Source organism: Apaloderma vittatum, unplaced genomic scaffold (genome assembly GCF_000703405.1).
Source record: "Apaloderma vittatum isolate BGI_N311 unplaced genomic scaffold, ASM70340v1 scaffold24922, whole genome shotgun sequence".
Lineage (NCBI taxonomy): Eukaryota > Metazoa > Chordata > Aves > Trogoniformes > Trogonidae > Apaloderma > Apaloderma vittatum.
Window position 1 is genome coordinate 1 of NW_009704533.1, and position 13,028 is coordinate 13,028.

Consider the following 13,028-nt stretch of genomic DNA (forward strand, 5'->3'; position numbering starts at 1 on the left):
TATTGTAACCCAAGACAGATCCCCTCAGGCCTGCTGCTCTCCTCTGACTGGTTTTCTTTCACAGCTCGCTGGGTGCCGTTTTCTTTGCATCAGGTGAGACGATTCTCAAGGCCCAAACACAAACATTTATTAATTTATCACAACACATAGATCGGACTCACGACAATTGATTCTAATTCAAAAGCACGATAAGGCAGACAATACAACAAAAATCCAGAAAAAGCTGAATAAGCAATGCACCACAATAACTTAATAACAAGGAATAATAAAGGACATCTAAACACAATATTGAGACTTTCTTTGCATCAGTAAATGCTTTTTTGCCCTTAAGATGGGTAACCTGGCCATTTCCTCTGCTGTTCACCTTGGTGGAATACACCTTAACAGACTGGAGAAAAAGATTGCAGGGAAGCAGAAGAATATGAAAATTAAAGGTTTTGGTGAAGTGTTGGCAGATGAAGAATATTGGATTGCTGAACTTAATGGACCACAAAACCGAAGGTGGCTGATCCAGATGGATCTACACCCAGCAGTGAAGCAGTTTAGGGAATCTGTTGGGGTTTTTCCATACATGCTGATGTTGATCAGTGATCAGGATGTCTCTGGAGACTCGTACAGAGCCAACAGCCCTCATTCCATTTTCTGTCGGTCACATTGTCCACGATATCCTTGGGTTTTTTAAACTAAAAGATGGCAGCAGAGCATTTCATCCAGCTACTAGTGACAGATGGTGTGTTAACGAAGGTGATACCCCTTAGAAGCGCTCAACTTGGTGTAAACTTGAAGTATTGTTTAGTGACGTGTTTAAAGAAAAGAAAAGAAAAAAGTGGTCATAAAGACTTCCAGGAGTGTTTTACGGCCCTCTTGGTGTTACGCCCAGGGAGGTAATAAAGCAACTGGTTTTGATTCATGTCTCCGTAAGCAGCGTTACGATACTCCTCGGATAGATGGAGTTTCCGCCTGTTAAATCTGATGCTGATCCCTCATATGGTTTATTTTTTCCTCCTTCTGAACTTGCAAAAAGAGGTGAAAGCAGAGGTAGGCTATCACCCATCTTTATTCAGATTTTCTGCCTCAGCAGTGCAGTTGCTCATCCTGCTCCCAGGAGAACCAACTCTTGATTTTTGCCTGTAACCCCTCCACGAATTTTCAGAATTACTCAGTGCTTCTTGATGGTTGTTTCTGCCAAAAATTTGGGCAAAATCCCTGTTGCTGCCCAAGCAGCTCACTTGTCTTGCCTGAAAGGAGGGCAGAGATAATAGGTGTGAAAATTGTATGGCATTTTTTGTTTGCTTTCCCCGAGTGAGTGGAGAGAGAAAACATTTATCACAGCGGTTTGTGAAGTCGTTCGCACCTCAGAAATGATCACTTCTGGAAATAGAGGGGGATGAACGTGGCTTCTGGATAGTTTCAGGGCAGCTTTTGCAGCTTGTGTGTCCTTAAATGTTTGATTACAACTGAGCCATGGTCTGCTAATGGACTGAGTGTTTCCTTAGGCAGAGGAAGCTGAGGAAGTAAGTTAGTGAGTACCTGAATGTAAGTTAGTTATTTAGTAAGTTAGTGAGGACCTGAATGAACGAAAAAAATAACCAAAAGCTCTGAGCAAAAATACTTTAAAGACCAATATAATAGTCTTTTTTTTTTTTTTCTTACTTTTTTCTTCTCTTTTCTTCTTTTTTCTTCTTACTGAGAGTGACTGTTGCTCTCTGATGCTGTAGTGAGCTCTGAGCTGGCAGACCTGTACATGCTCTGCATGGCTTAAGCAAAAAGCCCCTGGGGCTGGTTTCTGTCAAGAATTTGGTCAAGAATTTGTACTTCTTGCCTGGAACCTACAGGAAGGCTGGGGAGGGACTTTTTACAGGAATGTCCAGTGATAGGACGTGGGGAAATGGATTTAAATGGAAGGAGAATAGATTTAGTTTGGATCTTTGGAAGAAATTCTTCAGTGCGAGGGTGGCAAGACTTTGGAATAGATTGTCCAGAGAGGCTGTGGCTGCCCCCTCCTTGGAGATGTTCAAGGTTGGATGAGCCTTGAGCAACTTGGGCTGGTTAAGGGCATCCCTGCCCATGGCAGGGGGTTGGGTTAGATGGTCTCTAAGGTCCCTTCCAGCCCAAGACATTCAGTGATTCTAAGAGCATCCCCTCTCACAGACCTCGCTCTGCAGCCGCCCGCGGCTTCACACCAGCTGGGAGAGTCGCAGGGGTTGTGCACTGGCGTAACTGGGATGTCCCCGTGCTCGGCGTTGGTCGGCATCTGGGAGCGCTCGTGGCCACTACTGGTGGTCGTCAGGCTGCGGGGAGGGCTGTGTGTTTGAGTTGGGGGAAAAAATGGCTTTGGGGCATTGTACAGAGAAAAGCCTGGCTGTAGTTTAGCTGCACTTCAGAAATATATGTTTGGGTTGGGTTTGTTTTTTTTTTTTATTTCATGTGGATTATCACAGGCAATTGATTTCAAAGGGGTTTGGGCTTTTTCAATTCTGTTTGAAATATTTGCCTTTAAAGAGGAGTGTTTGTAGTTGTGAAGATAAATCTAGTGTAAAGGAATTGCTTTAAAAGAAAGCAAGAGAATGTTTTTTGTGCGTGAGTAAAGGACCGTGTTTGTGCTTGTGTCCCTTTAGCTGTTCCAAAGACCGAACGCGCTCGCTGTTCAGCAGCTCACGGCCGCGCAGCAGCAGCAGTACGCGTTGGCAGCTGCCCATCAGCCTCACATAGGTAAGTCTGGCATTTAATACGTGACATTTTACTGGACATTCTGTTAATTTTCAGAATGAAAATACCGAGGCGAAAAAGCTTGGTAAGTTCTGGAGAATCTTAAATATGTTATTGCAACTGGTAGTCAGCCCACAAACAGAAGTGTTCTGTTTGATGATTGACTTGAAAAATTCTGGAGGTATCTCTTGCACACTTTGAAAGCTCCAGGGCATTCGTGTCTGGCAGGAATGACACTCTTCCCCTTGCTGAGAGCACTGTTCAGTAATGAGAGCGTTTTGAAGTACCTGTTTGCTCCGAGTGAGGCGCAAATTGGGGAAGGCAGCACGGTGAAATGAGGGAAAAATGCACAATTCGGTACAGACCTGAGTGTGCTCCCTGTGGCTCAGCCGCCTGCGGTCAGACTTGAAGTTAAAGGTGTGATTTATGCAAAGACATGATTCTTATTATTAAACCAGTGTAGCTTAACTGGGAAGAAAGCACTTAATTTTCCATGTAGAAAACTAGGGGAGCTGTAGAAGGGCTACTCAGGGATGATTAAACTATCTCGGGGTTAAATGTTTTTAGCACAATGTTCAGTGTCACTGATAATTCTTCATACCCGAAAGCCCAGTACAAATGCGTTGGGGCTCTCCCAGCTCTGTACCGTGCACTTGTGTGCTTATTTGGGTTCAGGGCTAGACTTGAATTCAAATTATTTAGCTTTTTGACTTATTCCCCTTCACCTTCACCTCTCCTCCACACCCCTCTCCCGCCCACCAGTAATTTCTCTTAATGATTAAACTGGTTCCTTGCAGGGGAAGGTAATTCCTCCGGGGCAGGGATAGTGCCCGTACGCTCCCAAGCTCCTTCCAAATTAATTAATCAAAGGGCTGGGATTTCGTAGTGGACATGGAACTCCCGAAGTAGGGGAGGTTGGTTCTTGATCAACTTGTGGTAGAAAATCCAGAATAGTGGCAGGCAGTTAAATAAAGGTGTTACCTGGCTGGTGTTAACAGACCCAGCAGGGGTGTGTCTGTGCTGCACATACAGCCCAGCAGGGATGGGTTCGGTGGTGGGTGGACTGGTTTAATTACCACTTCAGCTTTTCCTTCTGGGGCAGCGTGTCCTTGGAATTGGATTTCTTTGTGTAAATTGTATCCTCTGGAGATTGTTCTGTTAAGACTCCTGGGAAATGCGGTGGTTGCTCACCCCCTGTAGAAAACAACCTGTGTAAAAAGCTCGAAAATACGGAAGCAACCTCAGCTTTTGTGTTGGCCAGGCAGGTGTTTTGGTAGGGCTGGAGTTCTAGTGAAGTTTATTTTCACTGACAGGTATGTTTTCAGCAGGTTTAGCTCCTGCTGCCTTTGTCCCTAACCCGTACATCATCAGCGCCGCTCCGCCGGGAACGGATCCGTATGCGGCCGGACTCGCAGCAGCTGCCACATTAGGTGAGATGCTTCCAGTTGTCGTGTGTTCCTCGTGACCTTTTCTCTGTACCAAAACTGCTCTTGAATCTGCGATTGTGGAAATTAAATATTTGCATGTCGCAATTTCTGTGGAGAGATAGTTGTGTATCAGCGAGTTGAAACAGAATTTGGCTTGGAAACCCTATTTTTTTTTTTTTCAGTAGATTAAATGTGATAATTCTTGTATAACACTTGCTGTGGGATCTCTTTCGGTTGAGGATAAACAGAGCAGATCTGAGATGAAACACGTGCAGACAGAAATGTTGCTACATGTTTGGGGTGTTTTTGGTAACTGACAGAAGTGAGAGATACCTTTGAAAATAATCTTATTAAATGCTAGAAAGATGGAGGATGTGTTTTCATGCCAGGGAAGTTGTATCTTGTGGCTGTTTAGCTTGATTTACTGTAGCACGTCCTGCAAACGGTATCTTTCATTTTTGCAAGAGTCTGTTAAGAATTTATTGCTTTTTAGGTTCTCTAGGTAAAAACATCCCAAATCTGCTGTGAGGCTTCTACTGTGAATATGCAGTTTTCCAGATGGCAGGCAGAGATGGTGGCTTTGTCTTTGGGCAAGATCTTTCTCCCAAAACGTTCCCGCATCAGTTTCCAAATTCTTGCCAACTGTCATAGCCAAAATTGTTGTATCTGGAGGTGACAGCTCGGTAAAACAGCTTATCAGGCAGCGGGAAGAACACGCTGTACGTTGAACTTTTGCTGCGTGTGCCGTAAAGTTCTTGCTTAAGCGCTGAGGACAAAGGAAGAATGTACTTTCAGAAAAATGTTTTTATAACCGACCTTTACGGGAGAGGAAGCCACCCACGTTTTAAATAAAACCTGTTTGGCTTGGCCTGGTGGCGAAGTTGTAACGGAGCCTGCGCGCTGTCGCCACACTCCGCTTACAACTGGTGTACTCGCTGTGGGATAGCCTGTACCACAGGCTGGACTGGATGATCTCGGAGGTCTTTTCCAGCCTCGATAATTCTGTGAAATCAAAACGGCAAAAGGAGGGTTGTCCGTGAATATCCTGCTCTGCCAACCAGCGCTGGTTTTCAGCAGCTCTTACCTAAGCACGGCTTAGCTCAGCGGCTTTGGGGCAGGGCTCAGGTCAAGCTCTGAAGCGGGATTTTGCAAGCGTTCCCCAGTCGGATGTCATTTTTAATGGATCGTGTCAAAGTATGTAAAGAGTCGAGGTGATGGTTTGAAGACGGGCTTTGGACTTTCTTTGGCTGTCGGGAGTTTTGTGTGCCGCTTGCGTAATAACGGCGTGAGATTAAGTTTAGGCATCGACATGTTGTTGGCAAACAAATGACGCCGCGATGAAGTGGAAGCAGGCCAAGAGCTAGAGTACAAGGATATCTCTCATGGTCCAGGAGTCGATAAACTCACGTGGTGATGAATGAGTGGCAGTGAATGAATGGCCTGAACCCTTGGTGGCGAGTCTAAGTAGGAAGCTTCAGTCAGGACTCAGCGGGGAAGAGGTGCTGCAACGCAAGTAATTCCGGTTACACCGCCTAAGAGGTGCTTTGTAAAGGAATGCTGTAGGAAGAGGATTCCGCTTGGCCTTTCTGCATCACTTCAGTGCTTCTAAAGCTGGTGCTCGTGCTTCAATGACAAACTGAAGTTCAGTGGAGCAGGAGGTTGGCATCTTGTTTCGTTGAAAGACCACATGTGTGACTGCAGCCAGATTTCTAGGAAGCAGCAAGCAGATTTGCAGCAATTTTTTTTTTTTTTTCGTTTTCTCAGCAGTATTGAAGCTGCAGCTGCCTAAATATTCCCATTGGGGCCTTAAAATTTGAACAGGGAACTAACATACCCCAGGATACCTAAAGCATCCCAAAATCTGACATCAGGATCTCTTCTTGAATGATTTTTTTTTAACTTTATGACTCTGGAGAGCCAAGCAGAAGAATGTGTAATGCACTGCCATGTACTTACATGGTGACACCACTGAGAAACACGAGTGACTTCATCCATCTCGTTGGGCTTTGGACCCTAAAAGCTAGAAATGGCAAAATGACAAATGGGGAAGGTGTGTGGGCAGCCTCAGGTGTTCAGAGTTACGTATCAAGTCAAAAAGCCTCCCCAGGGCGTATGGGAGTGTGAAACTGGGAGGACTTGGAGAAGTTTGAGGTGGAAGAAATGAGTTTAGAGTTGTTGGTAGTTTATTGCTTGCAGTTACTCTTAGAGTGGAGGGAAAACTTGTGTGGTTTATGGCACAGATAATTCTGTCAATTAAGATTCTGCTCTTGTGGCAGCTTTTTCATGATTGTAAGACTGTCAGCCCTGTGATAATTCTCTTTTCTCTCCAACAATAACAGCAATTTAAAGAACAAATTTGAATGCGGAGGGAAGGGCTCCCTAGACTCAAGAAAAAAGTAATTTCTGAGTTTAAACGGTGGGGAAGATACCGCTGTCTTTAAGAAGTGCTGGGAAATTGTCTTCTCTCAGTGGAGAGATGTCACTGCAGGGGAAGAAAAAACAAAAAAAAGGCCAGAAACCTTGCATTTTGCAGAACAAGCTGGGAAACGTTGGTTCCCTTTGCAGCGGTGTGCTACAGGTAGGAAAGTGTCCCTGTCGCTGTTTGCAGCCTTGCGTTTTCAGACGGGAGGTTCCTGCGGCTCTGGAACCCACCTTGTCCCCGGTGAGAGCGGGGCTGGGAGAGCAGGGATGGCTTCTGCTTCCAGAGGTTTGAGTGTGAAGGTTGAGATTAAAAGCCAAAATTTTGTTATGAACACACTTACAGGTGGTTTTTGCTAATGTTTCTTGAAAGGAATGTTTGTGGGTGTCTGTGGCCAACGTGTGAGACGTCGTAGTGGGAATATTGGATTTCAAAGGCAGGGGAACAGCTTTTATTTTCTCCTGTGTGTGTATCCTTAATAAGTGTAAAAGCAGGTGCAATATTTCCTGAAGTAAAGAAACACCGCGGGTTTTTCTAAGTCTGGCAATGATGACACACTTGCCCTCACTGAGAACGCTGTTCAATAATGAGCCTCACCACGCGCTCACGTGAGCTGAGCCAGACTCGCGGCTCTTGCCAGCCCAGCCGCCTGCAGAACTTCAAAGGCACCGGGTCTCCTCTGTTATACACGAAAGGCTTTTGCAGGTCTGAGGAGCACCCTCTAACTAGAGGGAAAAAAGGAAACACCCACCATCTAGGCCATGCTTGTTTGATAGTTAGAACTGAGATTAACATAACCCAGAGAGATACCCATAAAGGATAAAGGGTCTCGCAGCAGCTTTCCAGGAGCCCAGGGAGGGGCTGACTGCTTGCATCGGCTGTTTTCTTGTTGCGTGCAGGAGCGGCTGAGCAGTTGGTGTCTCTGATCTGCACGGGCTGGATACAAACGTGTTACAATCCACGGGTTAGCTGCGTGTCTGTGACTGCCCAGGGCAGGCAGTACCGCTGTGGGACTCAGTCATTTTCCGCAGGTTTTTTAGTTTTTAGCTGCTGCCGCGCCTGAATCTGCTGCTTGGAAGGTAAGAAACAAGCAGTTGCTGCTCCAAGACAGATCTGAGTAAGACAGAGAAGTCACCCTCTCCAGCTGCCAGCACACAGCACGTCCAGCAGGGCTGGAGGTCGTGGCAGAGCTTTGGTGTGAGGTACAAACCCGCCCGTTGGGCAGGTGTTGTGTCTTCACTGATGTTAACTCCCTGCTGGGCACAGAGCTGGGCACGTCTGTTAGCGACACCACAAAATCCTAAATTCGAGGAAAGTGCGATGCTTGAAACCAAAATAATAAAGGAGAGTAAGTGTTTACACATTGGAGATACAGGAACTTCGTCAAGTGTTGTGGAATCTCAGCAGCCAGCACCGCCGAGGGCAGGATCCCAGCCCGGCTGAGAACCAGACTGGACTGTTTTACGTTATGCAGTGACAAACACATATTGCTGTCGAAAAAGAATAGAACCAAAAGGAAAAAAAAAAAGCTCTTCCTGGATTTTCTGGCCCTCCTTCATCACACCCAGGCTTACGCTCAGCAGAGTCTTTTCGCATCTCCCTTTTTACTGCCATCCCTCATTTTGGGGGGAACAGTTTTTAAATCTCAAGGGGCGAACGCACAGAGTTTTCACGTGTGTTCCGCTTGTTATCCTGGCAGGGATTTACTGTGACAGCAGCGCTGAATCGATGAGATTAGAACTCAGATACCAACTGTCTCTCTTAAAACAGAAGCGATTTGTACTCCCTGTAAGAGCAAGCATGTGGTTCAGATTCCCTGAAGTCTTGTTTATTCTACAGTGTCAAATAAGCCTGTGGCAGCCCACCCTAAAAAAACCTCATGTGCCAGAAGTTACTGGGCTGGAGAAGGAACCTGTGAGATCATTGAATCATAGAATTGTCAGGGTTGGAAGGGACCTTAAAGATCATCTAGTTCCAACCCCCTGCCCTGGGCAGGAATGATACGTGATGTGTTTGAAAGGCAAAGGGAATCCCTCTCCTTTTCTGTTGATTTTTCCAAAAACTATAGAGCATGTTAAAAAAGAAAAACAAAAAGATAGGATTCACGTCCGTGGTGTTTGGTGAGAGGGACGCGATGCAGCGCAGAGCACTCACTGCTTCCTCGGCGTTGTGCCGGCTACAATTATCTAAAGCTGCCGTGTCCTGAGACTTGATAAAACCCAGCGAACCTTCAGGAGCTGGGCTTTTTCTGGCGCTTTCCAACATTATTTATTTAATTTTTTAAAGCCTCTTAAGTTTGTTGTTTGAGGAGAAGGGAGTGCAAAAAGATTTGGGATCATACAGCCTCTTTTTTATGGTGGCAAATGCAAAGTAGGACTGAGGGGCTGGACAAATCACATTTTAAACACGTGAGGATTGATGCTCTCCAGCCGTGAAGAGGCCTTCTCAAGCCCAGCGATAGATGTTACTGAGCTGAGAACGCCGACTGAGCTTACGAGAGGCTTGCACATCTCTCTGCTTCGACAAGGTTCCTTCTCTTTGGATGAGAAAGTTTTGTTCCTTCACTGTAAAAATTAGGGCATGACAATAAAAATGTGGCATTTCAGTGGGATCACTGGGAGCGGAATTTGACCTCGTCCGATAAGGTAAAAGCAAGTCAAGATGAAATTTCAGGTCTGTCTTCTAAGGTTTTAAAAAATGGATAATACAAATGCCAGAAACCCTCTGTGTTTGCAAAGACTTTAGAGCAGATCGCCTTGAAATAGGATTTGTTAAACCAAACACGATGAGCGGGTGTTTTCGGTGCCGGTTTGCCGCGTAACGCTTGTCGCGCCGCAGAAGCTCACCCGTTCCTTTCCCCTCGTAGGTCCAGCGGTTGTTCCTCACCAGTACTATGGAGTTACGCCCTGGGGAGTTTACCCAGCCAGTCTCTTCCAGCAGCAAGCTGCCGCAGCCGCCGCCGCCACCAATTCGGCAAATCAACAGACGACTCAGCAAACCCAGCAGGGCCAACAGCAGGTATGGGGTAGGATGCTTTGCACGGCGAGTCCTTTACAGGAGCACAGCACCTTCCAAGAATCTCAATTTTTTTTTATTTTTCAATTTTTTAATGACCACTCCTGACACTCGGTTGTAATTGAGGAGAAGAGCCTTTGACTTCTCATGACAAAAGGCAAAAACCCCATCTTTATATTCTGTCGTGTCATTCCTGCATCACACACGCAGAGGACGTTTGGGGTGGTAAATTATTGAGTGTTAATGCTTTGGAAAACTAATCTCATCGGCTTGTGGACGCTGCTGAGAGACACGGTAGCAAAACGTGTGTTGGTGGTGTGCAAGTGGAAATAGTCATGAAAATCTGTTTGTTTTGCCCATCGCTGCAGCTCGAAGGCCATGGAGGTGATAACGTGTGTCAAATACTACATGTCAGTGAGTGGTTTCTTATTTTCAGTAGGGGATGCACTTTGTTAATGAATACCAGCCATAGAAGGGTCAAAGAAACGGCGGAATGAATTGATTTGGTATCGGTGTGAGGGCTTGGAGACAGAAGATAAGTGGGAAAGGAAAACATGGGATTTGCTGCTTTTATAAGACCAATTGTGCAGCTGTTCTGCTTCAGTCTGCAGAAAAATTTAGAGACTGGAACACCTAAAAGGACAATGTTACTGACGGGTTTTCACGTGATCTGCTCTTAGCCCTTCAGGTGTGTTAGAGATGAACATGCAAACAGGTTTCAGCTGCTTAAATGGTATTTGCTTTTTTTTAAAAAAATAAAAATTAATAGATCACACTGGGGCTGGTAAGGGGACGACGTTCCTTACACACTTTGTAAATGATGTGTTCTTGATGGGCCTCGCACCATCCACCTCCTCTGTCTTAACCCCTTGGCAGTGACAGCATTTTGGGTGATAGAGCCTGAGCTTTTTCTGTTGTTGAGAATTGTTACACATCTTTGTGATGAATCACCGTGTAATTCCTTGTTTGGATTATTTTTTTTCCCCCCCGCACCTGAAATTTAAGTAGGTTAATTTTCCTAACTTCACTTAGGTAAAATAAGCCTTTTAAAGGTCTGATATTTAATCATAGCTCCACCTCTGATGCAGATGACACAAACATGAATCTAGAAACTGCTGGAGCAGAGGGTGGAAACGGAGAGACTGGCACGAGAATTAATAGGGAACAATAATTTTCTTCCTTCACTATAATGAAAAGTCATCCTCAGCGTTGTACAAAGTTATATGGGGAGTGCAAACTGTTAGCACTTAAAAAAGTAAATAAACACCCAAGCTTTCAGACTAAACTGGTGGTTACTAAACCCAAATGATTAAGTTAAGCCCTAGAAGGATGAGAGGTGTCCTTGGGTAGATTCTTGATCCCCTTGGACACGCAGTTGGATATGTTCTGCTTTCCTCCTTTCAGACCTCAGCAGGGCCTGTAGGGTGGGCACAAGAACTGGACTCGGCTTTCTCTCACCTGCTCAGCTCTCCAGCACGGCCCCAACTGCTTTGTCTGGTGTTTGGTGAAGCACTAGTCCTTGCCTCGTGTTGGCTTTATACGTTTTTATCAGCCTCTGTCCCTCTGTGCTTGGAAAGAAAATGGGTTCATTATCCTATAGAGCAGTGAGGCAGCTCCTTTCTCCCAGTAACATAAATCCTTCCTTTCTTCATGTGTTCGAAACAGTGATTCTAGAAGATACCAACTGGCAGCTAGGGCTAGGGTTAGCTGAGTTTATAGCTTCTGCTTCGAAAACTGAAGTGAAACCTCTTTTTCGGTGGTATTATCAAGCCTTTTCCGACCATAAAAGCAGTGATTTTTTTCACACCAACAATTCCGGACCGGCGATCAGGCGGAGGACGCTTTGCTCCTGACAAAGTTAATCATCAAACCTCCCCACCTGACAGGTCACAGACAGGAGCGTGTCGAAGAGACCTCCCGCACGTACCCGCGTGCGCAGGTAAAACCGCATTAAGAGTGTGTTAAAGCCCTTTCTGCTTTGGCGGTCACCTGGGGGCCTGGTCCCGTAAGGAAGGCGTGTGCTGAGAGAGCTTCTGCAAAGGCTTCGGCTCTTAAAATAAAATAAATAAAAAAAAAAATTAGTCATCAGTAGCCTTTAGAACATTATTCATTGCTTTTATAGCTGGGGAGCCAGGTACAAGTTTGTATCGTGGGTGTTGTTTTTAACACAGACTTTTCGTCCTTAAGAGGATGTAGTGCCCATCTTCCAGATGAAATTTTTCTAACTGAGGCTTTGGAAACCCAGCGCGACGATTACGGACGGTCCATTTGTGACGCTCAAGACATCTTAATGGCACGTTTATAAAAAATGCCAACATCTCCCTTCCGGCAGCCTGCCGCCCGTCTCCGTGCTCAGCGCGGCTCCTTTGCGCAGGGCGCGCTTCCCCAGCCGCTGCCACTCGGGACACTCCAGGCTGAAGAGCTCTCGTTGAGGCTTCGAAACTCACGGCTGCCCATCTGCCCTGGTTACCTTCAGGATCCTCTCCCAGTGTCTCATTGCGCATTCATATATATATTTTTTTCTTCTTTTAATAACTTTATCGAGTGACACACATCGTCGTTCCCTCTGGCAGCAAGGCGTGCCGAGTGCCACAGGATGGCTTTTTTGAGTGAGCTGCCCTCGCCAGGGGGTGCAGACACCTGCATCACCGCTTTGAGGAAAGAGCTTTTGCAAACAAAGCCCGTCACAGGGAATGACAGGAAAGGTCACTTTGCCATCTTCCCTTTTGGAGAGCAACATGTGCTCAGACCACAAGAGCTACATGTAAAAGACGCTGTGTGAGCTTCGGTTGTTATTTCCGATGAGTAAGTGTAATGTCACTGGGGCTGTGGGGGCTGGAAGCTTGGAAGAACCGACTTCACTTCATGTCATCAGCCCCCAGCTCCTAAATCAGGCTTTTGAAGGTTTCTGCTCGGGTGCTTTTGTGGCAGAGACCAGACATGATCTGGGATGGGGCAGGTGGCTTGCAAACCCTTCTGACAAAAGCTGAGTGTGGAAAGTAAATGAAGAAATAAAAGGGGTCAGATGATGAAGCTGAGAGGGGACGTGTTATTTAAATTGGCTCTTCTGCACTCAGCCGTGGCGGGAGAGTCCGGGCTGGTGGTGGGGAAGGCAGCTCCGTCCCGAGTGGAGCGGGAGGGGTTGACGCCCACGGGTCATGCGAGAACCAGCTTGCTGCCCGTGCTCCCCATTGCAGCTTGTCCCAAATAAACGGATCGATGTTCTTCTGTCTCCTCCAGGTTCTCCGCGGCGGAGCCAGTCAGCGTCCGTTGACCCCGAACCAGAACCAGCAGGGACAGCAGACCGACCCGCTGGTGGCTGGCGCCGCCGTCAACTCTTTGGACAAGGGCTGGCGGCAGGGATGCCAGGTAGGGGCTCCGAGGGAGCGGCGGCTTCTCTAGTGCCCACAGAGAGCTGAGAAAATGAGAGCTTGTTTCTCTGCGTGGCGTCACGTTTG

General features: G+C 46.4%; 1 protein-coding gene across 1 annotated transcript in view; it reads left to right on the forward strand.

Moving 5' to 3' along the window:
* Positions 1-2,618: 2,618 nt before the first annotated feature.
* The window catches only part of LOC104270665 (pumilio homolog 1-like), a gene marked incomplete at its 5' end in the record, with an annotated part of 28,684 nt that continues 18,274 nt past the window's right edge, over positions 2,619-13,028 (forward strand). The window contains 5 exon segments of the mRNA XM_009865088.1: positions 2,619-2,712; positions 4,038-4,139; positions 9,422-9,573; positions 12,811-12,904; positions 12,907-12,939. Coding sequence (XP_009863390.1) covers positions 2,619-2,712; positions 4,038-4,139; positions 9,422-9,573; positions 12,811-12,904; positions 12,907-12,939 — 475 coding nt within the window.